The 27,397-nt window shown below is 37.9% G+C and overlaps 1 protein-coding gene across 1 annotated transcript in view; it reads left to right on the top strand.

The window, feature by feature from the left end:
• The window catches only part of csmd2 (CUB and Sushi multiple domains 2), a 241,845-nt gene that overhangs the window by 194,334 nt on the left and 20,114 nt on the right, over positions 1-27,397 (top strand). The window contains 14 exon segments of the mRNA XM_043218014.1: positions 2,867-3,044; positions 3,943-4,088; positions 4,611-4,691; positions 6,741-6,854; positions 13,797-13,985; positions 16,195-16,341; positions 19,922-20,110; positions 21,609-21,794; positions 22,037-22,231; positions 22,518-22,691; positions 22,791-22,964; positions 23,075-23,248; positions 26,497-26,685; positions 26,818-26,991. Coding sequence (XP_043073949.1) covers positions 2,867-3,044; positions 3,943-4,088; positions 4,611-4,691; positions 6,741-6,854; positions 13,797-13,985; positions 16,195-16,341; positions 19,922-20,110; positions 21,609-21,794; positions 22,037-22,231; positions 22,518-22,691; positions 22,791-22,964; positions 23,075-23,248; positions 26,497-26,685; positions 26,818-26,991 — 2,310 coding nt within the window.

The raw sequence follows: 27,397 nt of genomic DNA, 5'->3' as shown, positions 1-27,397 counted from the left end.
AATTGCTTCTTTCTAACATCTCCTACAAGGGGATGATGGGAAACGAATCAAGTTCATCCTTGACCCACATTCTCATACTCATTTTTCTGTGGATTCAATGAGTTAATTATGCAGCGGGTCACGAGGTAACACATGCACAGGGGATGCTGAATGCTCGCGTGAAAATAAAGACGCTCCAGGGAGGTACTCAAGGGGCTGACATAGCATTTGCAGCCTCGTTCAAGCGCCGGTGCTTTGCCCAGTGCCGCTGCACAGGTGAACCTGCAAATAGAAACACACATTATTCATCCACTTTGTGTTATAATAATCCACACAAAGAAAATCTTAGTATCAACCTGGGCCTTGTTAAGACACTCTTGCGCTGTGCGTAATTGAATTTGTAGTAATCGAGAGCTCTGGTGTGACAGAGTGAAAAAGGGAAGAATAGATATGGCGCACTACACTCCGATGCTGTGCAATATGAACACTGTCAATACCAAAAGATAAAAGATTGTTCTCCTATTACATTTAAATACCTCAATATGTTTCTGTTTTACTGGATGCTTAACTGGTAAATTACTTTTTTAAAGGGTTGTAAAGGCACAACTAGTATTTTATAATAGCTTTTAATACTGAAAAAAATCTACAGAAAAAAAATATATCTTCATTTCATTGTTCATATAATAAACCCATACCATAATAAGGCTAGATTTAGCCAAGGCTGACTTATAAACATTACTAGTCAAACGTTTTTTGAGCATTATATATTTTTTTAATTTTAAACAATTCTCTTCTGCTAACTAAGCCTGCATTTATTTGTTTCAAAATACAGCAAAAGCTGTAATATTGTGAAGCGTTTAGTATAGAAAATAACTATATTTCTATTTGAATATATTAAATATCTATAAAATGTAGTTTAATCCTGTGATCAAAGGTAAATTTTCACCTGTTAAAGAAACATTTATTATCATTATTACATTATTATCATTGTCAATATGTAAAACAGTATTTCTTTTCTCTTTTTTGTTTGTTTTAATTCTTTGATGAATAGAAAGCTTAAAGAGACACACACTACACAATTTAAAAGCTTGGAGTCAGTATGCGTGTGTGTTTGTATATATAGATCAGATGAAGCAAGGATGCATCAAAAGTGATGATGAACATTTATAATCTTATTTAAACTTAAGGTTTTTATTCCAGGTAAATGCTGTCTGAACTTTTCTTCATCAAAGAAAGTTTTTTTTTTCTTCTACATGATGATGATGATGATGATAATCATAATAATATGAGCAGCAATTAAGCAGAAAATGTGAATATTAGAATGATTTCTGAAGAATCATGACTGGAGTAATGATGTAAAAAGAATAAATTACAGTTAAAATAAAAATATTTTAATTACAGTTAAAAAGAAATCTGTCATTTTAAATAGTGGAAATATTTCACATTATTACTGTATTTTAGATCAAATAAATGTAGGCTTGGTGAGCATAAGATTCTTCTTCAAAAAAAAAAAAAAAAATTTAAAATAAATCTTGCTATGTAAAAACTTTTAACTGTTATTGTGTTCTTTTGACATTTTAATATAATTGTTTATAACTTGATCATTGACCATGCAGTGCAGTACTCAAGTCAAGTGAAAAAAAAAAAAAAGAATTGTAAAAAGCTAAGAGTGCATTGCTTTAAGTCCAAGACTTTATGCCGTGGTGACTGATTAGACGTCTCTTTAGAAGCACAAATTATAATAGTTATGGCTAATTACATTTTTCACAGAAATTCACTCGTTTTAAATTGCATTACACGCATCAGGAACTCAAGTACAAATTCTTACTAATCAAATGACAGTACAGTTGCTAACAGAAGTATAGTATGAATTTTAATTACATTTTTAAATTATAAGTACCTCACACCCCGGCTGCCCTAGCTATCACCTACACATGCTGCCACCAACAGTTCATGCCCAGGGTGTCATGTACATAGATTTCCTCTCCCAGGCATTAGAAAGCTGATCGATTTTCTCCTCCTCTGCCCCACCTGTCCATATCAGCCTACTTGGCCTGTCTTCCATCTATGGCTCTCTCTTCTTTCTTAGTTCACCACTACCCCACATCCTCCCATCCCACCTCACCACTAAACTTTTTTTGCCCAATCGATAGCGTCACCATGCATTTCTGCTTGATAGTGTGGCATGTTTTTTTTTTAATCAATGCTGTGATCGATACTTCATTTAGCAAGTAAGGTGGCGAGAGAGAGCACACGGCACGAGGGATTAACATAGGCGCCCCTCTCAGCATTCCATCGGAGACGAGGGGAAATGAAGGAGGAGGAAAGAGTGCAGGAAGGATTGAGAGGGCGGGAACGAGTGGGGAGGAATGCGGGGACGGAGAGACCTTGACGGTGCAAGAAACTGCTGAGAGTACAGTCAAAGCGAGAGTGTATCACGATGGTCCTTACGTGTCCGTACAAGTCGTGGGCCTAGCTTTATTTCGCCAGCCGAATCACATTGATTATTTCCCCTCAAAACTCAGCAGCATGGGATCAGCGGGGACAGGAAGGGGATTTGATTTCATATGTCTGGGGTTCATTTGAATCATTGGAAACATGGACACGTCTATATAAATGCAAAGCACTGCTCCAAGAGGGATTTCTATGATGGAGTCTGACATGGAAAGTGAACTACTGGGAAAGACTGAGTTGTGCTTTAGAACCCGGCGGGGATTTTCACACATGTCGCCCTGCCCCTATCCTAATTCCTGCTTTTTTTTTTACCATCCCCCTGCATGCTGAAATATATATTTTTGTGCAAGGCTGCTTTCCGTGATGGTGTTTCTTTAATCTTTGGTGGCTACAAAAATTTTTCCATTTCTACGTGTTCATTTTTGCCTTCTAGTGCCCTGCGGAGGTAACATTACATCAGACAATGGCACTATCTTCTCCCCCGGTTACCCAGAGGATTACCCCACTTCTGCGGACTGCAGCTGGCTGATTACAGTGGCACGCGGCCTGGGTATCCGTCTTAATTTCACCCTCCTGCAAGTCCATGGCCCCCAAGATTTCATCACAGTCTGGTGAGTAGTCAAACTTCCTACTGCTGTTATCCTTCTGCTCCTTGTCAGCTTCTCTTTCTCTCTCGGTCGCTCACTTTTTAAGGAGGGAACATATTTATAGCACGCTCAGACTGGTGATTAATTAATGAGCCTCTGCGTTGAGTCGCTTGAGGCCTGTATATACAGAAAGGACTTTGAACCCTGTCTTAGATTCACCCTTAAACATGTTAGGCCAAAAGTTGCAGTCTAAGCACACATACTCTTGAAATTCATTGCTTCTCTTGAGACTGAAAATTTAAGCACTGATCTTTTCCTACACTTGCGTGCACTTCAAGTCTAACTAGAGGTACAGTATAACCATCAAGACAGCTTGGCCTCACTTCAGTGGGCCTGCACTCCCTTTAGCCAACCAGCTGCTTTTCTGAATGCACAGGACAGGACGTAATCTGTAGCACAAGCTCAGGCGGCCACAAACAGATGGTTTTGTAGCTGAATGGTCATGGTTAAAACTGGGATTAGGTTGGCGCCAAGTTATTCCCTCCCCGTTAGAGAGCTGGAAAGATTGAGGTAAGCCCTCTAGGTGATGTCCTTGTAGATCGTGACTTCGGTTTTACAACGTCTTGCTCAGAGAAGCCGAGCCTGACCCGAGTTAGAGAGAATGTAGCGCACTCCCTAAGAGAGTGTGGGAAGAGTCTTTGAAATCAGAGAGGTAATCAGTATGGCTAGAATCGTCTCTGAAATCAGTAAAGTAATCAATATGCATAGAAATGCCTCTCAAATCAGCCTAGTGATCAATATGTGTGGGACCTGGCTTGCCGTGCATTTTTAGGCAACAAGGCATGTGGTGTTCTCCTGTAGCACTGAGTATGCAATGTTAGCAGGCTTTATACATTGAATTTTGATGTTGAATCTTAAACAGGGACGGACCACAGGAAACAGCTCGAAAACTTGGAGTGTTTACAGAGGGAGAGCCCAACAACCCACCAAGCAGCACATCTAATCAAGTTCTAATACGTTTCCGAAGCAATTCTGAGAAAGGTGGACTGTTCAAGATCAACTACCAAGGTAACTAGTCCAGGTCAAAGCTACTGTTAGTATTCTCATGCATCTAAATAGCAGTTTCTAGATTGTGGCAGGACTCTGTTGATGTTTGTGACTGAACAAGTATTGCGGAATTGTAGTTGAGACCAGCTCATTTTAGTCCAAGTCCAGGCCAAGACCTGAGTTGGTTGAGTCAGATTGAACACTGAAACCAGGTCAAGTGCAAGTCAAGACAGAGACCTGAAGAAAGTCTGAATGAATTAGACTATGAAACGTATCTGTAGTATTGTAGAACTCAAGATACATAATATATATATATATATATATATATATATATATATATATATATATATATATATATATATAGTATTATGTAAACAAAAACGTTTTATTTTGGATGTGATTAATCATTTGACAGCACTAAAATAAACCCAAGAAACCCATGATTCCACTTTGTGTGATTTAGAACTGTTCTTTACCTTAAAAATGTGCAATATAACATGTCTGACTCTTTTCTCCTTGCCTCTCTGTCTGCCTTTCTTCTAGCCTATAGACTTCAGTTTTGCTTGCCACCTCCCATAATTCCTAATGCCGAAATTCTGATGGCCAGTAAAGAATTTAAGATAGGTGAGTTTGAATTGATTTAACATCATTTAAAATCTGATTTGTATGCCTGCTTGTGTGCGTTTGTGTTGGTGGACTCTGCCTGGCCCAGTATAAGTGGAACATTTTGAGCAGAGACGCAGGCTGCCAGTTCATTTTCAGGCTTGAGCGGCTCTCATTAATAATGTTCCCAGAATAGCAGAGCCAGCCACACACACACACCCCCCACCCCTAACACCCCTCGAGAACTCACTTTGAGGAGAGAAAACCGCTCAGATGCCAGGGCTACCAGTCCCATAGGGCCGTGCTGATATGCTGACTCATTGCCAGAATTCAAAACGGAGGCTGATGTTGTGTTGTGCATGGTGTTGGAACATAGGAAGAGTTTACATTTTGGGCAAACACAAAATGGGGGGGGGGGAACTAGACAAGAGGCTATATTATGTATTTTCTTCTTCTTTCTATATAGCAAGTGAATTGCAAAAATGTACCTGCCCTAAATATTTATTTTAAGCTTAGATTTTTTCTTAAGCTGTTCCAGCACATTTTTTTGCTATCCAATCTCTTTGTGAAACTCCAGCTCTTATAAAAACTTTAATATACTTATTTGTGCTGTTAATATTTCACACGAGTTGTCACATGAAGTTCTGGAGAAAAAAAGTTTGTCTAGTGAGTGATCATTTTGAATGGTGGATTTATATATCTATATATAGTGCTTTCACAGAGACATTTTAATATACATAGGCAGCTTAAATGTAGCTTCTTCTGCTTAATGCTCCCGTCAACAGAACTCTAATGTTAGCGGGAAATGTACTTTTTCGCAATCACAGGAAATGTACTGTGTACTTGAATGTTGATTGTTGATTTATATGCAAAGAACACACACTGATTGTCTTTTTTAACCTTAGATATTTGTTTAATCAAATTAGTGATTAGTTATGTGTTAACTATGTAATTCTACTTACAGCAACGACACTACTATTAATATATATATATATATATATATATATATATATATATATATATATATTATGATTGTTGTTAGTAGTAGTAGTATTAATGTTATTGTTGTTGTTATTTAACTTTTGTTCCCCTAAATCTTGTGAATAGTTTATTGAAGCTGTTAGTTTCACCTTCAATTGAGTGCCCACAGAAAACACTTAGAAATAATAATGCAATTATGACCTCACTGTTGATGGTAATTATGACCCGCCAGCCTCTGTCACCTCTGAAGTCCATTGTAAAATCAATGCACTGCTTTTCTGCCATGGGGAAAAATGCATTCATTGATATTAATTGTTCTAAATGAGTAGTTACGGGTCAGTAGTTACAGTTCTTTGATCTCTCTGGAATGGAGTGTGTTTGTAGAGCCTCCGTCGGGGTAAAGCAGTCATGGTCTTTGGCACTAACCTGCGCTGAATCACTGTTTTGATCACTGATTATCCACCACATCCAATTAATTTGCTTAATTCAGTGATTTAACAAAGGCCGCTGTGTTCGGATGGCCATGAACGCATGCTCTCACAGACACAAGCGCATTCCTATATGTGTATTTTCAAAACAGGCAAAACCTATTTTTTCAGCTCAAGCTTGTGTTCTGTTATTTCAGAGTTAAATGCTGTATTATAAAACCACAAGGTGTTTTTGTTCCTCTTAGCTGAGTCACAGAGTGCCTGAGTGTTTGTATAGCAACAGGGAGATTTGCCTCTGAGATGTGAGTGGCCCTCAGGTAGCAGCCGATGGGTGTTATGAATGTAAACCACGCTGTGTGGCGCTTCCTTAATTACACTGCAATGCAGCGCCGGCACGTCGAGTCTCCATTCGCCTCTTTCCTTCTCCCTTTTTTTCTTTTATCGTCACTGTCAGCCATTAAGCGAGACAGTGAGGGGACATGGCCTTCATCAAGTCATGAGTGAGGCAACAGCAGGAACAGCCAGATGTTGCTCCTGTTGTTCCGAGCTCCTCAGAAGTCCCATGTTCTCCATAATATTTCAGAAGTATGACGTGCATCTGAAAGACAATTGATAAAGCAGTGATGAATATTTCATATCTTCACTCCTTCTCTTTCCACAGGTGATATTGTGCGGTACAGATGTCTCCCAGGATATCATCTGAATGGGAACAGCATTCAAACTTGTCGCCTGGGGACTCATCTTGAGTTTGAAGGACCTCCACCTTCATGTGACAGTAAGCTGCAAGGTTTTTTTGTTTTTTGGGGTTTTTTTTGACTTGCAGAAGATCTCGATAGTGTTTGTTGTTCCTCGAATAGTCTTTTTCTTAACCGCTAGGACTCTTGTTTAATGATTAAGATGGATTTGGTTGGGTTTTGACATGACTATGCCCCCTAAACCTCATGTAACAAACCATCACTGGATTCCATTATCAATTTTTTAAAACTTTTTTTTTCTTTTTTGCTTAAATGATTTGTTTAAACTCACTGGGATGAATTCACTAAACACTTGCACCATGCGGTAGTACGTTAGGTTACACTTTATTTTAAGTTGATATTGTTACAGTGCAATTATAGATTTAAGTACAGAGTAATATTAATTAACTACTGTACATGTACTTACTATATAATTAGGTTTAGGGTTTGGCTTAATTATGCATAATCGCTATTATAATGTGAAATACATGTAATTTGTGTAACAAAGCCACCTTAAAATAAAGTGTTACTGTACTTTAGTGTGAATATGCGTGTCGTATTCACTAATCACATTCTTATCGACTTTCCCTAGACCTGTCTTTCGGTTTATATAGTGTAAAATCCACCCCCACTGTTGCAATGCATGATGGGTCTATTGATCATGATAGTTGGTTCTGTGCTATATGAAGCTTCATTATTGCTATTGGCTTAGAGGTGGGATGAAATACCTCAGAGCCTGTCAAGCAAACCCCATGAGTATGCTAAACGCTCATCTACCTTTCCTCCAGCTGCTTTTATGTGATTTGATATGGCATTTCCCATAAACTCTCTCAGTTTCTCCTCATTATGTTTGTCTCTCTGCTCTCAGCGTAGAAGAATTATCTCTCTGAGCTCTCTTTACTAGTCTTCATTGCGTACAGTAGGTCTGACTGAAAGGCCCTCTTTGATTGTCCCATTATGTATACGGCGAAAAGCGCTAATGCAAATGTTTCTAATTGTCATTTTTCAAACTGAAAAACCTTTCGCCATTAGAAATTATATAATCAACACAGTATTTAAAACTGTTCATTCCCCAGCTTTATGAATCCCAGTTTTACAATGCGGTCTCATAGTTTGGACCTCATTATGTATCAAGACTTATCTCATCTGCGATGTAAATAAAAAGCATTCAGGCTGGTTGTTTACTGAAAGCAATTTGTGGACTGCAGTACAGCTGTTTGAAATTGATTAAGGCCTTTAGAAAAGGAAGAAACAAAAATAGACAAGCTTTATCATTTCCAGCGTAAGCATATGTCCGGCAGAGGCTGAGGTTCGGGGCAGTGCGAAGAGGGAGGACACGTAATTAGTTTTAAAATATTTTTTATATAGTATAGAAGGCCCAAACATATACCTCCTCAACCTTCATGGTGGAGTGCTCTCTCTGAAGCTTTGTAATTCATCCTAACATTAATTAGGTGTCGACAGTTAATTGCTTTGGCTATATGAAAAGCCCCTTATACTGAGGGCCAACATAGCCAGCTGACACCCGCTCCATTTGGTCAGGGTGCTGCCTCTGGCTGTCAGTCACATTAAGTATGCCTGCCTCGTCAAACACCACAGAGGGAAGGAGACAGGAAAGACTGAGGGACTGCTGGAATGAGACAGCAGGAGGAGGAGGAAAGTGATCTTATGTTTTATGTCAGTCATATTTTGAGAGAAACTTGTTCTGATAGGATCAACAGAGAAGACTCGAATAACAAAATGTGACCATTTACTTACGTGAAGTTACAAACAAGTACTCTTCATTTACACAGTACGCATTGTTGGATGTATTATGTTTACAATGTTTGTTTTTCTGTTGTTGGTTTCATTAAATAGGTCCAGTATCAAAAGCTAAAGGTTTTTTAAGGGAAAAAAGAGGAACTACTAAATATGGCAACTGCACCACAATTGAAAATCAAGAAAATCAAAACGTTTATAAATAACTACAAACTCATATTGTTGTTGTTTTCTTCTTCAGTGGCAATGGGCACCTCTTTTCTTACCCATTGAAAATTGTTTTTCAGAAGATTATATAACAGACTTCATAACTGGTGGTACAGAATTACTATATTGCAAGGTTCATATTTCCTGTAAAATCATATTAGGCAAAGTTGATCGATAAACAACAACATCTAATAATCCAGTCAAAAATGCATTTAAAATCCTGATGTATGAGGAATAATCGGGCACTTTGCAGTATTCAAATGAATCAAATCAAATGACATGTGGGTTAAAAAAACAGCTCATTATTTGTTTTCTTCAAAATCTGCCCTTTTAATGTCAATAATCCAATATGTTTGAGGAAGTAAAAGAAAATATGTTGCCATATTGCTGCACTGTACCATAAATGGGCAAAGGAAAGGACAACATTTTTGTAAACTATACCAGTCTTTCCTGTTGTTCACATCAAAGGCTACGCATTCAATCAGACTGCATTTTGATGAATTCTTTTCATGTCATAGCATTTAGCCAATTTGTTCAAATGCCAGCATGGACAGGCTGTGATATGCTTTCATCTGCTTTGATCAAAAAAAAACCAAAAAAACATTAAATACATTCTCGTACAAGAGCTAAAATAGCTTTTGCATAATTACATTTAATGACAATTATTGGCCTAAAGACTATCAATACATTTGATATTTGATTTAAGGATAGATTTGTTTTCTGTGGTCCCAAAGAACACGTGAAAGTGTGAGCAAGCATACGGAGAGAAAAACCGAGGGATTGAAAGAGCAGAGAGGAAGGACAGTGATGGGTAGAGGGAACGCAAAGCTCATTGAGATGCAGAGGATATCCAGGCTGCAGGTGCACCCAGCTATTAAATCACAGCTTCTCCCCATCTCTCTCTCCCTCTCTCTCTCTCTCTCTCTCTCTCTCTCTCTCTCTCTCTCTCTCTCTCTCTCCCTTTCTCTCTCTCTCCCTCCCGCTCTCCCTCTGTACGTACCTGACATCTGATCTGTCACATCCTCTTGTTGAATACATCATACCATGTGTTGCTTTCCATCAAATATCTCTCCTTACTTCTTTCAGCCTTCCTCTGATGCAAGAAATCCCGTCCAGAACTTCCTCTTTCTTCTGCAGACATAATCAGACATACACATAAACACGATAGCCTTGTGTCAGTGTTTTTTAAATCCCAACTCCCAAGCAGAAGACGCTTTATATTTATAAATATAATTTTTTTTTCCCCTCAGATTTTGTTATATGTGTTTGCTGGTTACGATAACCCTGGTTCAAGCTGTCTAGCCAAAGCCAATCATAAAGGCAGTCCCATTTAAAAACACTTATGCTGCATTGCTTTGTCTTCCCTTTTTCTCTGTGTTCCCCTCGCTTTCTTGTTTTTTTGTCTCTCTCTTACTTGGAGGGAGAAAATAGATCTGTGAATGCTGAAAGTGCATCACATGCCATTATGCAAATTAAGGCTAGGGGAACCTCACACACAACTACTTTTCTGTAAGCATACACACACTCTCAAGACTTTCTGTGTTTATACTTAAATAAAATATGCTTTTTATCAGTGACACGCAAAATGTCATGCACACATGCATGTTGATTTTGTTATTCCACCCAAAATCCCAAAGAATTTTTTCTCCTGATGGCATTTAAGTGCTGTTTTCTTTCATAATATTCAATCGTTTGTAGTAAATATTAATCTGTTTATGCATTATATATTATATACTTATCGTAGCTACATACTATATGTCACTGAATGCATGTGAAAGCTCACATGAACACACATCATACACAAAAATTAATATTAATAAAATTAGTATTCAAATAGCTTTATCCTCTGTGCCTTTCATCTTCTAAATTCTAACAAATAGTGAAATATCTCCACATCTCTTATTCATTTCGAAATCCTGCTCTTCCTCATTATCAGACAGTCAGTGCTTATGAAATAAATGTGTATATGTTTGTTTTCAGCTTCACATGTTTTAAAATATTGCCCATTCAAGTTATTTTTAGCGATTTAATATCTCCCCATTAATTATGAAGTCCACTAGCAGCTAGACATGTAATTGGATAAAATAGTCCTTAACTGACCCTTACAAATGTTTCTGGCTAATAATATACCTTTGCAACTGCTCAGACTTATCTGATAAGCTTTTGGCATAGCCTGTGGACGATCTTTTCTTTTCAAAACATGATTTTACATAAATTATCCAAAAAATATGGTGTTCAAAAAAGAAAAACAATAAACGGTTTTCTTTTGTTTTTTAACATCTTTTAAGTGTTTAAAGAATCTTGAAGCTTGTACAGTGGGTGAAACTGTATGAAATGAACATTTTTAACTTCATACTGCCAACAGAAGGTTAGCTGTTATATGCAGTGATTCATGTTGATTACTCGTTTGAAGAGACCTATTTCTAATTGGACATTCGGCCTGAGCTAGTAACCGTAACCAAGGGGGCAGAGCTTAACAACTGATTAATTACGTGAAAACTGTCTGTGGTGAACAGAAAACAAGCGTGTGACATTTATTCCTTTCTTTGACATCGTGAAATGAATGCTGTATGTTGGCATTTTCTGAATGTATATTTCTGTGAGGGCCATATTTGCAATTCGTTGTCACGTAGGCTGACATTTTAAGTTGAAAATCCCTTTTTAGATGCCAGCCCGTCTTGTACAGTAGATAATCTTCAGCTGCCATTGTTAGAGGAGCAGTTTTGACATGCCTTCTCCTCTTCTGTCAGAATCTGCCACCAAAACTGTTGTTTACATTCAGCCTTTGACAGTCCATTTCAAAGTGGATTAGGGGATAAGGGCGACCTGAGCGAGTTAATTTCCGTTTTGCCGCCATAGTGAAAGGCCTGGGATGATGAGGATTTTGTCTGAGATGCTGTCTAGAGGGTCATGCTCTCTTGTATTTTGTTGGGGCAGAATGGAATTAGGACTGTGGGGCAGTGTGATGGTTGTAATGTAGGAGCCAGTAGAGATTCTGCTTTAATACAATATTGCTGTGCTTCATATAATCAATTTTGCAATGTTTTAGTCTGCTTTTAACCCAGATGTTACATACTGCACTGATGATATGCGTACACCACCATCTAAGTATATAACATTAAACTGATGCTCATTTCCAGCAAAAAACTACTGATATATGCAGTATTTTTACTGTATTTTTCGTACCTACTCCACCTCTTTATAGAATATACGGTATAATATATATAATATAGCCCTCGGCATAGATATCAGGAGTTCTTTTTATGTTCCATTTAAATGTGAACATACTCATAATGTAAATATCAAGAATATAGAAAGGCCCTTCAACTGTTATGATATTATAAACTTGCTTGCAAAAGACTTGTCATATCTATCAGTTGGCTGCTTTGCAGTACATCTTTGTTTGTTATAGGTTAACAGCCAGTTTTCAACGTGCAGTATGCGGCAGCAAATAAAGATGCGTAACACCCACGCTTACACTTTACAAAATGTAATTTGTGAGCTACAGCTCCAGGATGCACAGATGTAGGTTATTGACGGTGTATTTTTTACTTGAGCGCATTAGGCTTTATGCAGTGATGATAGGCTCAAACGGGCATCGATATGCATCCATGATAATGTTTGTCCTCCAGTGAAACCGCATTCAGATTTTATATCACCTCCGAGCCCTGTAGCCAGTCCCAGAGCTTCTATATTTTACCCTCGTAAAGGAAACGTGTCAAAGCAGCAGCCGTATCGCTCCCGGTCGTATCCGTCGAGCTCAATCTCAACCAGAAAGAATGAGTGTGATTTACATCATATCAATTCTCAAAGCAACTTTTTATAATTTAATCATTGTCAGCGGAGCAATTCGCCAGACTGTGAACCTGGATGTAATTATAATAATAACTTATCTCAGGTTTGACACGTAAAGCCGGACAGTGCACAGTATGCATGAAATTATGGCTTTGATTAACGTCCATCCTAATCAGTCCACAGACCCGTGGGATAAATGTTAGTCAATTAAAGGGCTAAACGACTGACTAAAAGACCAATTAAAGAGGCCAAATATAGAAACAAAACTGTTTACCGTGGGTCATGTTATTTACGGGGTGTTGGCAGGCCGCAGCCGTCGATATTCTGATAAGCAGAGGTGAGCGGTGAGGTTCGAAATTCTCAATTCTTCCGTTCGTGATAATCTCATTCGGATCTCAATTCAATCATGAAGTATTCACACCAGCAGCGTGTTTATTTAGCAAGACAAGTAATAGAAAATCCATATTTCATATCCGAAACGTAAGTGTCATAAATATTTGATAATAACAATCCCTTCCCGTCAGATACAGGGTTCGGTTTCGCACAGGGCCTCTCATCCATGTCATCCACGTCACGCGGAAGAAATGAGACAAAATAATAGAACTGTGTCAGAGATGAGGGTTTATCCTTTTATGTCATGATTTGTGTTTGGATGCTTGCTTTGTATTCCGACAGCTGCAGAGAGAATAAGAGACAGGCTTCCGAGGTTTGAGAGAAGCGCCCAAGACGGGCCACTGCATAAAGCTTGATAATTCAAGGTAAAAGTGTGTGGAAATGTCACAGCGGGCCTCTGAGGAATATCAATGACTGAGAGATGAAACTGCAGACTGAGGGTTTGAGCCAGGCTGTACAGCTGTGTGAACAACAGTGATCAATCCTCTGTGTCATGACACACTGGCCTGGGGTGCTTTGTGTTATCATCGACGTGCTTTACCAAAAGCATGTACATGCAAGACTGTATTCGGCATTGAATTGTTGGGTGATCAATAGGCCGCACACTTTCTATTGCATCTGAAGTGTCATATTAAAGGAAGTTATAGATCTGTAATTGTGTGGTGTTGTTGGTTTTTTTTTGCAAGTGTTCTTAAAGATTCCTTTTGTGTATTCCTTGGGCAATTGAGAGTAATAATAAAAGTTGCTTTGAAGGTTACATCTATTGTTTCTTGGAATTTGTATGTGATAACGTATCGAGCTGAACTACCTCTTGTCTGTCTTCTTCACAGTTACCTGTCCTATGAATGAGGTATTGACCGCCTCCACGGGAATAATCCTGAGTCAGTCGCCGGGCAGCAGCCTTCCGCACTTTGAGTCCTGCTCCTGGGTGGTGAAGGTGGATTCAGGTTACAACATCACTTTCACCATTGAACACTTTCAGACTAGCAGACAGTTTGATGAGCTGGAGATCTTTGATGGTGAGTGGATTTATCACAGCTTTTGCTAAGGATTTCTTTTCATGAAGGACCATCCATAAATATACAGTAGAGTTTATTTTATTATCAAGTTCTACCTTCTGGTGGAATGACCTGCCCAACTCAGCAGTTGAGCTTTTAGCCATCTTCAAAAAAGGGCCAAAACACTTTTTTTTTGACCTTCTAATTCTAGCACTCTCTGTTATAGTTATATTTTAGCTATTTGTTTTCAATAATGAAACATTTTGATTAATTAAAAATTAATTAAAAAAAACTTGACCTTCTAACACCCCTCTATGGACCCTAAAAGCATCTGCTAAATAACTAAATCTAAATTTAAAAACTATACTATAAAAAAACATTAAAAAAAAGGTATGAATGTATTATTAATTACAGTTTAAAAATGTAAAAATGTTATGCTATTCATATTTTGTAAAGCAGTCTCCTATGATTTACGCATGTATTTATTTGATTAAAATACAATAAAAAAGAGCATTGTGAAATAGTGCAGTTTTCAGGAGCAATTACTTCAGTTTTTAGTGTTGCATTATTTTTCAGAAATCATTCTAATATGCTGATTTGCTGCTCAGTAAACATATTTTTTCCTATATTATTGTTTTTGTGTGCATATTTTGTAACAATATTATTTATATAGAGAGAGATGATTTGATTTACTGATTAATTGATTGATGCTGTAATAAAGTTTTACGATGAAATTGAATCGAGGTACAAACTTCATAGCAAAGCTAGTTCGTACATGGTTTTTGGTCACAAAGAGCTGTTTTTTCTTCTCCTTCCAAAACAATTACTGACATACACCTCACAGGTAACCTTGCTGTGTTGAGCAAGATAGACAGTTGAAGAGAGGCCAAAAGGGATGACCTTTGCTTTTACACAGTGAAAACCTTTTGTAAAAGGCAAAGGAAATTGCTTTAGCCAACAGAGGTCTGTTTGGGGCCATTCTTAGGTCAGTGGCTTTGCTGGGGTCAAAGTGATCCCATTTAGACCAAGATTAGGAAGTGGATTACGGGTCAGAGGGGTCATCTTATACACATGGAGGCTCATTACATTTTAAGCTTCATTAAAAATGAATAATATTAAGTCTTTATTATCACTCTTAATTAATTGTATGCATCTTTTATTTTTTAAAAAAAATGCTACTTTTGGATTCTATTGTGAATTGTATTGGGTATTATTTTGTCTTATTGTTTTATGAAAGTTTGTTAGGCAATATTTTATATTCTCCCCAAAATATTATTTATTCTTATAGTACTTTTATTTAAATCTAAGCATTAAATAAATGAACAAATCAAAAAAAAAGAGAGAAAGCCGTGAATTAAAAACAGGTACTTTTGTCTACCTTTTATTCTGAGAGTGCAGCACATGACAGCTAGGCCTCACGCAATCACATTGTGCTACACGCTTTTTTTTTTCTGAGGCTGATAAAGCGCCTATGCTGGTGTGTATTTGCGCGTCATCTGGGAGCAGTGTGAGCTACTCCTGAGGGGAGCTGGCGTGCTCAATGCTGATTACGCTTTCAACTCCCATTGCGCTACGAAGCAGACTTTGCTTTTCACAACATGCCAAATCCAGCTAGATCACACCAGATCCCTTTACCTCCCTGCAGCTTGGCACAGGCGCTAACATGACGTCTGGAATGGCCTTTAACACGCACACACGCACACCTCTCTGGACTGAATCAGAGTTCGGCTGATCTGAAAGTACTGCCAGTGAAGTTTATGAGCAGAGCCCTGTCACTCAGCATTAACTATGAGAGGTGGAGAGGCTATGTTGTGACAGAAACACACCACTGGTATCACTGCTGGTGGTAAACATGTCTATTTTAAGTTGGCAAGATGTGTGGCTACTGATAGTGACAGGAAGAGATATGAGAGATGCAGATAGAGACATGAAAGATACATATATATATATATATATATATATATATATATATATATATATATATATATATATATATATATATATATATTATTATTTTATCCACTTCAAAATAAAAGCGAAGATAACATCCAATAATAATAATAAAGTGATTGTGTGGTTTTTTTTTATTTTTTAGTTTAGATAGTTTTAGTAAGTTCTTACTCCAACTTTCAGTAAATCACATTTCATACATTTTAAATTGACAATCGAAACTTGTGCACCAAAGATGCATCACATTCATGGTAACTTTATGCTTCGCTTTATCCTGCAGGTCCATCAAGACAGAGTCCACTGCTCATTTCTCTGAGTGGGAACTATTCATCTCCCTTTAGTATTACTAGCACTGCAAACAAGGTTTACCTGCACTGGTCTTTCGATCACACCTCCAGCCACAAGGGCTTTCGAATCCGTTACTCCGGTGAGTATTCAAGCACATCATTAAAACACACTGATTGTATTTGTATTTCCCAAAGCCCCTGTTCACTGTGGACTAGGAGTTCTCTCAAAACACAATGAATGAATCAATTTCTTAAATTAAACTAATAAATCAATTTATTGATTTTTTTTTTGTTCCATTTAAATTAATTACTATGTAGTGTATATTTCATTTTTTTTAAGCCAGTTACTTTTATGTTTTGCTCAAGTGTGTCAGTAGAAAATCAAGTTACATTTCCAAACATTCCTTTTGCCAGTAATTGTAACAATCAGTGATATTTTTGTATTCAAATGAAGAACCATGGGAAGATTGCGAATGGTTTTGTCCAAGGTACACTAGCACGTAGTTTCTCAGCTAGCTTTTTTGGAAAGTTAGAAATTAATTTAAGTAAGACCAGGTACCGTGAAGTAATAGTAATGCGTTTTCACTACTCGCTCGTAAAAACAAACACATGGTGTAAGTGTAGTTTGATTCATGAAGAAATTACTCTTACGAGCCAATTATTTTAATGAATCAGCCAAAATGACCCATGACCAATGAGCTTGGCTTATAAATGACAAAATCTAATAAATCAGATGATTCCTCATCTGCCTGAATGTTTATGACAACTTACGGTAAAAGATACGCGTTCACAAAACGACCGATTACTACTTCCTGCTGCAAAAACAGAATTACGCAAGGAAACGCCGCCACGAGCTATCAAGACCTGATTGCGCCGTTTCATGAGCAATGGCGTGATTCTAAATGAGTTATTACCCCGTAAATATTTAAAAAGTTTCCGTATGCTCCTAATCATTAGCGTTTCAGAAGAATGACTAATCACCTCTTTGTCTGGCTCATCAGGGTCCTTTCTCTCGGCATCAGCTTGTTTTGCTTTTTCTGCTCTCTCCTCGCATGATGGATTTTTGATATAGGGCTCAGTGACAGTCTGGGTTAGCAGCGGCAGCACACCTAGGTTTCCCTCCTCAATATGGTTTCCCTTCTGTAGCGATACCTTGGTGGGGCAAAAACAGATGGTGGGACAGATTCAAAGCTTCGTACCGTTTTCTTTCTCAATCCATCTTTTATCTCCACAGGCTGTTACTTCATCAACTGTAGCGGGTCCTTTCACTCCGCCTCTTTCTCGCTTTTGTTTCTCTCTTCATTTTTCGTTTTATTTTCTGACCTTTTCTTGCTACCATCACCCGTGTGGGGTTTGCTAAATGACTGGCTTTGAGAAGTTTGAAGGCCTTTCTTTTAGAAGAAATAAGAAACGGAACAGGTTAAAGGTTGAAGATTGACAGCATAAATTTTGTAACTTAAAAACAAGGGCCAAGGAGCATGAAAGGGTTTTTTTTATTTTTTTGGTATTGTAACTTCATTAAATGCAAAGCTGGGGCTCCTGGGTCATAGTCAGGTAGGAAGCAGCACTGTGAATTGTTGACGCAGATGCACAAAGTATTTGAGCACGAAGGCTAAATCTCTACGAAGGCTTCTCTTACAGCTAGACCTCTGTGGCCAACAATCAATAGGAGTCTTTTAGGCATTTAGAGGCCAGCACCTGCTCTATCACAAGAGAGGTATGATGCACAAAACAAAACTGCTCTAAAACCGCACTCTAAGCTATTTAAACCATTAGTGCAGGTTTTATTCAAAGTTTTACAACAGGTACATGATGTATAAACTTTCAGATTTGTCCATTATCTATAATCTCCAGTCAGGGCTAATGGATGAGAAGCTGGAAACATTTTATGTCTCAGTGGTTTGATCATTAGAAAGATTTGTGCCTTGTAAAAACTTGATGGTTGCCCTTCCATTACTGTTATCTTTATTTATTTATTTATTTATTTATTCTTGTCCCACAGTAGGTTAGCTTTTACTTTTTTTTTTTTACTTTTTCTGTAAAGAGCTAAATTCCCATGAAATTACTTGAGTGCAGTTTCCTCTCATGTGTTGGTGATTGCTGAAAAGTTGAGACAGGATTTTTTTTTTCTTGATTTTCTAAGAACAAAAATAAATTGTTATTATTATTATTAATTTAATAATTTTATTCAGGAAGGACACATTAAATTGATCAAAAGTGACAAGATGTTCATGCTTTCTGAATATATGAACCATAATAACTTTGATTATATTTTTGATTTTTTTTTTATAGAAATTAATAAATAATTATTTTAAAACTATTCTAACTATTCTATTCTAAAACTTCTAATCTGTTCATGAATAATGTGCTTTTTGAACTTCATTAACATTAATTAAAATCCTGTTTTTGGGGTGATGTGGTATTTTAGTGCATATAAATCACATTGAATCCACAACACATTAAGAAAAACAATATTTATGGGTTATTAGCAGGGGGCACATTGTTTTCTATCTGTCCCTTTTTTCAATTGTTGATCCACGCACATGTTTCAGACGGGCATCTTTGACTATTGCATAGTCTCGTGTCGTCAGCACAGTGTTTTTAATATGACTTTAATGTAGCTATAGCTAACAGCTGTTCAGCTTTGAAAAAAAATGTCTCAAGACCCCTCCGCTCTATTCCATTTTATTGCCTTTTATTGCCATCTAGCTGTTTTTAATGCCAGAATGTGTCCTGTGTGAGTGGTCCCTCACTCTCCTAAAGGAAATTATCATTGCTAGACATTGTGTTGGAATGAAATTAGAATTGTTTTAATGGCATTTAAATGGAAGTTCGGCAAGAGCGTGTTCATCTAATCCAACACAAGGGCATATACATAAGCGGTTGCTTACACTGCACAAAATCATTTTCCTAATCAGTATTTTTGCATGTTCTTTTACATAGAGTATCTTGAATATATCTAGAATTAATTTCCTGTGCAGTGTGCTTTCGCAAGTTAACTTTGCTTCCTTTAAGGGTAAGAAAAATGAAAGCTTAAGAAAATGATTTGTAGTAATCAGCGTCTCTGCCTTTTCCAGAAAACCTCCACTAATCTTACACTAATTAACTGACATTAATTAAATAGTCCAGGGGGCAACTTCCTCAAGCCCCTGCATTACGGGCAGCTAGCCAAACCTGTTTACCTGTAACACTGAAGGATTCTATGAATATGTGAACTCGTGAAACAGAAAGGCTTGTAATGCGGTCATAGCGATTAATAATGCGACAAATTGCATTCCTGCCCCATTTCCTCCTAATTTCCTCCATACCTCCTTTTATATTGTGCTGGTATCATTACCGTCATTCTTTTTCTTGTTTGGTCTGCAAGGAGAACAGCCTGCAAAGATCTGATCTCAGATGCCTGATGTGCCACAGGAGAGAACGTGGCCTGGATTGCATATGCCAACCAGCATAACTTTGTATAATGACTCTCGTTGCGTTCTGAATTACAGTTTAGACAAACAAATCGTACACACAAAAAAACCCATTTTTGTTACATATCCATCACTTATGACCTTCCACAAGTTCCTTTGATTCAATACCGTGCATCATTTTAATCAGTCCTCAGCTGCCGGCTGCGTTAATATCCGCTATTTCCAGTAAACAGGATGAGGAATCGAAACGCAATAAGCAGCTGATGTGTTTTTGACTTCTGGCCGTGTTTACATTTGTGTGCTACAGCGGCATACTGCAGTACCCCAGAGCCTCCTGTGAATGGCTCGGTGCATAGCCAGACGGGCACGAAGCTTGGCAGTACCTTGCGTTTCAGTTGCGACCGGGGCTTCAACCTGATTGGCCAGACCACCGCCACCTGCACCCGCACCCCTCAGGGCATCTACCAATGGAACGCTCCAGTGCCTCTTTGCCAAGGTGAGTCTGAAAATCTTGTCTAAAATACCTCGGACAAAGTCTGGAGGTGATTATTCGGCTCTCCTCGCTGAACTCTCTGCAAAAGGCCGGCGCCGGCGTGGCTAATTCCGTATTCAATCAATGTTTAGGGCTTGGCTGCATCTGTCAAATTGCTCATCACAATAAATGGGTTAGCCAGGAGCCATAGCTGCGAGACTATTGCTAATGTGCTGTCCGAGGGGAGAGACTCAGAAAGAGGCAGTTATCATCCACTAAAGCAGGGGCCTCCACGGGGTCTACCGTTTTGCAGTCTCAGATGTGCTGCGTTTTTTCACCACTTCCTGGCTAACAAAGGCCTCACCGGTGACAGAGGTGAATTTCTCTTTGACGGGATAGTGTGAGATGCCTTAGGCCGAGAGCCTTAGAGTTCTATTGAACATGGTGAAAGGTCTTTTTCGCATTCGAAAGTAGGACGTAGTTGACTCTGATTGATTGAAAGTTGAGTAGCATGGATATTAAATCCATTATGTGTCAGTCCTTTGAAAGAAGGGGCATTATAATGACTTTGGAGAATATAGAGAATAATATAGCGGTTTCTGATCTGGGCTGGACATCAGAAGTTTTTAGGTTCAAAGAAACGAGGGGCCAGTCAGGAACTTTAAAAATCATGAAATCGTTTCTATTTTGGCCTATTGTAGAAAGGTACTTAACATTGGGTTGATCCGGAGGGAATATCCCTGTAAGTGTACTTTAAATCACATTGGATAGAAGTGATTGCTAAATGACAAATTAAGATGAGGAGGCAGATCTATGGGCGTTCAAACTTTTTTAATCAGCAATGCCTGTCATCCTAGTGTCATCCTTGTTATATTTTGACACAGTGGTGCTAAAATGTATTTAGACACTTTTTAGACACACTCAATTTGAAACAATTTGATAAAAAAAAAAAAAAAAATATATATATATATATATATATATATATATATATATATATATATATATATATATATATATATATATATATATATATATATAATGAATACATTTTTTATTTGATTTTTTTAAATAAATGTCAGCATGTTTCTACGGTAATTGCATTTTTTTAAATAATAAATTATGATAGATATTTTACCATCTGTGACATTCCTATGTTTACATATGGCTGAAGTGCCCAAATACTTGAAGCCAGAGAGATCATTGTGTTTATACTGTGTTTATGTTCAGTACCCTCTGATTCACTGGTGGCTATACAGGATGTTGGCGTAGTCCATGTCCAGACATAATCTACATCTTGGCTTGTGCCCACTGATTTCTAGCTGCTCTTGTTTAACTTTCCAGAACCACTGCAAGCTTGTGTTTGCATAGTCGCATTGCTGCTTTTGGCGTGTTCACAGAGTGTGTTTGCACTGAGTATTCTTTGAACTGCAATGGTGAAAAGAAATACCCACTTTCCTTGGGGTTTTGTGAGAAAATACTTGAGTGCGTTTTTTTGAAGTCAGAATCTTTCTTTCCTTCACAGTTGTATCCTGTGGGATGCCCATTGCACCGGTAAATGGCACTGTCATCGGTCAGGACTTCACTCTCGGCTCTAGAGTTACATTTTCTTGTAATCCTGGTTTCCGATTGGCCAATGCTCAGCCAGTGTCAACGCTTTGTCAGGAGTCTGGGAGGTGGAGCCCGATGGAGACCCGCCCTCGCTGCGTCCGTGAGTTCATAAGCACCACACTAACTGTTATTTACATAAAAGGTTGATAAGAGAAAGACATGAAAAAGTTTCATTTTAAATATCATTTTCTTTAACGTGAAAAGGCTTGGCCACGTTTAATCTTTGGTTTAATCAAAACTTAGTTTAAACTTGGAAATCAATAGACCACTTTTGCAAAAGAATCAATTTAATGAATTAATTCATCAAATTACAAATTTTGATCACTAAGTTTGATCCTCCAGCTGTGACCTGCCCTGACATCGGTCACTCCGCAGTGGATCATGGGAGGTGGAGGCTTATTTATGGAATGCAGAATAAATATGAGGCCATGATGATGCTGACCTGTGACCCTGGATATTTCTACAAGGGTCAAAGGGTTATCCGCTGCCAAGCTAATGGCACCTGGGATTACCCTGAGCCAAGGCCATCCTGTGAAAGTGAGTGCAATATATTGACATATAAGACATATGGTTTGAGACCATAGTATTTTCAAATGTATTTATTTTTTTGTTTGGAAATCTGCTGTAAATGGTTTTAAGAATGGATGGATGGATTTTCAAACTTTAATTGAAAACGCCTGATCTAGTATGTCATAATATCATTTACAAAAGTCAATTTACATACCAAATAAAGGCTGAGGGAAAAGTACATTTCAAGAGTTTAAAATGAAATTCTGCATTCATAGCAAAACACTAATGCATTTATGAATTTGATTTTACCTAGTCATTTCCTGTGGTGACCTTGGAACCCCTCCAAATGGAAATAAAATAGGAACATTAACCGTGTACGGAGCGACTGCAATTTTTTCCTGTAACACGGGTTATACTCTGGTGGGCTCCAGAGTGAGAGAGTGCATGTCCAATGGCCTGTGGAGTGGAGCTGAGGTCCAATGTCTTGGTAAGTCTCTTTACTTCCATTATGGGACACCATCATTAATCTGAGAAAATCTACCCTTATGTTCTCCAAATGAGCATTTCCAATATTTTTCTTTGACAGCTGGACACTGTGGCACACCAGAGCCTATTGTGAATGGCCAGATCATTGGAGAGAATTACAACTACAGAGGCAGTGTGGTTTACCAGTGTAATCCTGGATTCCGTCTCATCGGCGTGTCTGTTCGCATCTGTGAGCAGGACCACCGCTGGTCCGGAAAGACTCCCGTCTGTGTCCGTAAGTGTTGCTTAAGCAATCTGATATGACATCTTTTGACAGCTGCATGCCCCTGAGAAATAAAATAATCATGTAAATGGATATTAATATGTCTCTCTGATGTTCTGTAGCCATCACCTGTGGACATCCAGGCACCCCTGCTAATGGTTTGACCCAGGGAACACAGTTTAACCTGAACGACATTGTGCGTTTCGCCTGCAACCCTGGGTATGTTCTGCAGGGTGCAATCAAGTCTCACTGTCAGCCCAACGGCCAGTGGAGCAACGCTTTGCCCAAGTGTAAAAGTAAGTTCTATGGATTCATCATCAGCAGTGGTCCGCAGTATGTATGTGTGGAAATGACAAGGAAATATGAATCGTTCTGTTACGTTAAAATAAACTGACTACTCTTTTCAAATCTGCTCTATAACTCAGCATGGTGTGGAACAAGAGTATGTGTTCTAATTGTTCTAATGATCCTCAGCTGAGAAATAACAGCATTTTTTTCATGAAAAAAAACTTTATATTAGGTGACCTTAACTACTGTGTACTTGCATCAAAACATTAAGTACAGTGTACTTATTGTATTCAATATTGTATTGCAGAACACTTTTGATGCAGTTGAGATGGGATAAGGGTAAGGTTAAGGTTAAGGACAGGTTTGGTGGTGTGGTTAGGTTTAAGTCAATCACCTTTATTTATGTAGCACTTTTAACAATACAGCTTGTGTCGAAGCACTTAACAGTAATAAATACAATAGTATCAGCAATGCATAAGATTAAATGCTAAATCAACGGGTCAACGAGTCAACGGTGTAATTTTAAATGTAATTTCAGAAATTAACTACAGACGTAATTACCTATCAATATTTGTAAAAAATAGTACAATGAAAGAACAATGTAAAAACGTGAATTTACACAGTATGTGCATTGCATCAAATTATTAATTTAAATGTAAGTACACAGTAGTTTAGGCCACTTAATATGAAATGGGACTATAGAAGCAGCTTTCTGTTGGTCAACTTAGAATATTAACATGAGTCCCTTGAACCTGTTGTGAAACATTGTTTGATGAATTACTGTTAACCTGACTTAATTGTGACTGAATTCTGTGAAAATCAACCAAACAATTGTTTTACTTTAATTGTTTACTCAAAAAGGTATTTTTCTTGGGGTTGACTCACTCAGATCCAGCCAATGACAATCAAGATGTTTCATGAGGAGTTGCCATAAATAAGCCAAATGTTCCTAACTAGCCAAGTGCACTACTGTTTAAAATATAATGTAAACTGCAATCACCTCAGTCTTCAGTGTCAGAATCCTTCAGAAATGCTGACTCTGTGCGCTAGAGACACTTCTTATCATCAGTGTTGAAAACAGTTACGTGCTTAATATTTTCTGCAAACAGTGAAACAATTCCACAAGTTATGAATGCATGGCATCACTCTGATTGATCTGAATTACCTTAATTTGAATCTTTGAAGTTGCATCATCCATCCCCTCTTTAGATTATAAATGTGTTTACTCTGACTGAGGAAGTTGAAGTGGTCTGATCATATCAGTCACGGTCTCCTCTCCATCATGGTCCGTCATTAGCACTGAGCGTGGGAAGATGCCCGTTTAATGGCACAAAAGGAGCCGGTAAAAAATGCTATGAGCTCGGAGCTGCATCAATAATTTAGTAGGCCTCTGCACAGCCCCGCTAATCAGCAGCAATTTGTGTCTGAGTGAGCCGCTTCTACCTCCAAAATGGCCTCCTAAACCACACAGATAAGTTGGTTAGACTCATATCTGCAGATAATTGAACCACGTCTCCTCAAAAATTGCCACTGACCAGCAGGAGCATCAATTTTAATATCGTATTACGGCCAAGCACAAATAAACAGATTGTTTTCCTGTGTTCTTTTCTTTTTTTTGCTTTTCTTTTCTTTCTTTCTATTGATTTTATTTCTGTATTTATTTGTAACTTAACCATTAGCATTTAAGATGAAAATCAAGCTAGTATATTTGTTATAAATGGTTGCATCATAGAAATGACTCTGGCTGGCTCTGCTAAGAGCTATTAAAGGCATTAGCATGCATTACTACCCTGGAAAGTCTAATTCCGTTGACAAGCTGTCCCTAACGGAGAGATTTTAAGGGAACGTTGCTGGCCTGAAACAGCAGAAGGAACACTCTAGAGTCAAATAAGGAAGCCTGTCCTCTTCATTTGGCTTCACTGTTTCCTCATAATTGCACATAAAATGTCGCCAGAAGTGTGTTTATCTGAGTCGGTTGAAGTACTCAAAGAAAAAAACATAGTTTAACACGATGGCTTGTCTTAGCATCTTGGCTTGCTCAATTGCACTTGCACTTTATTGTATATTTTGTTTCCTTTCAATGCGTGAACGACTAAAAATTACTGCTGATATCTGTTTTAGGTTCTTCATTATGCACTTTTGTCTTTCTGTGTTCTCATTCTCTGCATGTTTTTGGCTCGTAACTAACACACCAGAGCTATGTCTCCTTCTCTAGTCTCTCTCAGCACAGTTCATGTCCTCAGCCAGGCGATAATGAAGCAACTGTTTGTGTTTATGGGGTTTCAAATATTTACAGATGTTTTCTTTTTAGAAGCCTTTAATCTTCTTTGTAAATCGCCTTTTTCTGTCATTTTGTGTGGGGGAAAGGGTTTAGTTGGATATCAGGAAAAATAAACTGTGCCTACTGGCAGCGTCTTTTAATTCGTACAGTTCGCTAAAGAAATCAATTAATGGCACAAACAAGGCAAAAAAAATGAATGCTGGATGTGATTTGCATGCCACAGTTGCCTTGTCTTGTTGTGGAGGATGAATCAGATTTGAACAGAGAATATATTGATATATGTATCTGGATAGATGTCTGTTTATATTTTTTTTCCCTACCATGCTGTAATCATTTGATGAATTTCTGCTGCCAAGATAGAAATGTACACAAAGGTCTTTTTTAAATTAAATTAATTATACCAAAAAAACAGTTGACTTAATTAAGGCACAGTACGCTATAAACTACTGTTTAATAATTGATAACAGTCACAAAGCAATCTCTTATGCTCAACAAGTAAAATATTAAATATTATTATAGTTTGCAATTACTTTTTTTCTTTTTAATATATGTTAAAATGTAATTTATTCCCATTTATTCCAGTCTTCAGTGTCACATGATCCTTCAGGAATCATTATAATATACCGATTCGGTACTTAAATAACGTTTATTAATATCAGTGTTGAAAATATTTAATTTTATATAAAAAAATTTTGTGTATTATTTCATTCCTACTCAGTGAAATAGTTTTAAGATTGTTAAAAGTTTAAAAAAACTGAATTTTTTTAAATGTTTTATAAACAGTTTTTAAAAACAGTTTTATAAATATAATAATAACATAATAGATATAAAATGTATAAAAAATCTTTGAAATATATTTGCTTAATTTTTTTCATAGAAAAAAAAAATCTGACCATAAAGTTTTGAATTGCCATAACCTTCTTTCTCTCTGTCTTTCTTTCTCGCTTTCTCTCGCCCACTCTATCTGCGTCTCAGTTGTGAACTGCACTGAACCGGGACATATTGAAAATGGTGTCAGACATGTCCTGCCTAGCGGTCCTCATCGTTACAGTTTCCAGACCACAGTTTCTTACAGCTGTAACCCTGGATACTACCTTCTGGGCACCAGCGCTCTGAGCTGCCAAGGTGACGGCACATGGGACCGTTCCCTACCCAAGTGCCTCTGTAAGTCATCTTAGCCTTATAAACCATCACTCAAATCATTTTACAACCTGCTTTACTCTGCATTGTTTATACATGTGATCTGACTTTGTGCACTGTAGGTAAGGTTTGCCCTTTTTTTCTTCTCTGCCGCAGTGGTTCTGTGTGATCGTCCCAGCATGCCTCCGTATGCACAGATCTCGGGGGACAGGCGCACAGTGGGCTCCGTTATCCGCTTCAGCTGCATCGGCCAGCGCAGCGTTGTGGGCAATACCACCCGCATGTGCCAGCTGGATGGCCAGTGGAGCGGCTCCCTGCCACATTGCTCTGGTACTTCAAATCTTTTCCCTGCTCAACTTGCACATCTGTCTGTCTTTATTGTTATTTTTGTATTTAGTCATTTATTGGTATATAAATATATTTTAGAAATATATCTGCATCACACTAGACTACTTGCTTTCATTTCGAAACATTCTTTGTCTTGAAAAAATCTTCAGGTACTGCTGGTTCTTTGGTTCCTCAGCAGGCTCTTCGCATTCGTGTTCTTCCTCACATTGACTGTATAATGGCGGAATCCAGCTTTGCAACTCTGGTCAAAGCAAGGACTTGTAGCTATCACAGCTATCGCAAAGGTTACTGATATCTAAACAGGCAGCAATAATAAAACTGAAAACTTTTGAACAAGATACTTTGTGTAAATTGAATTAAATGTGTTGCCATGTGGAGTACATCTAAA

This window comes from Puntigrus tetrazona, chromosome 19, assembly GCF_018831695.1.
Source record: "Puntigrus tetrazona isolate hp1 chromosome 19, ASM1883169v1, whole genome shotgun sequence".
NCBI lineage: Eukaryota > Metazoa > Chordata > Actinopteri > Cypriniformes > Cyprinidae > Puntigrus > Puntigrus tetrazona.
The sequence above is the reverse complement of the archived record's forward strand: the minus strand, read 5'-3'. Positions and strand labels throughout refer to the sequence as shown.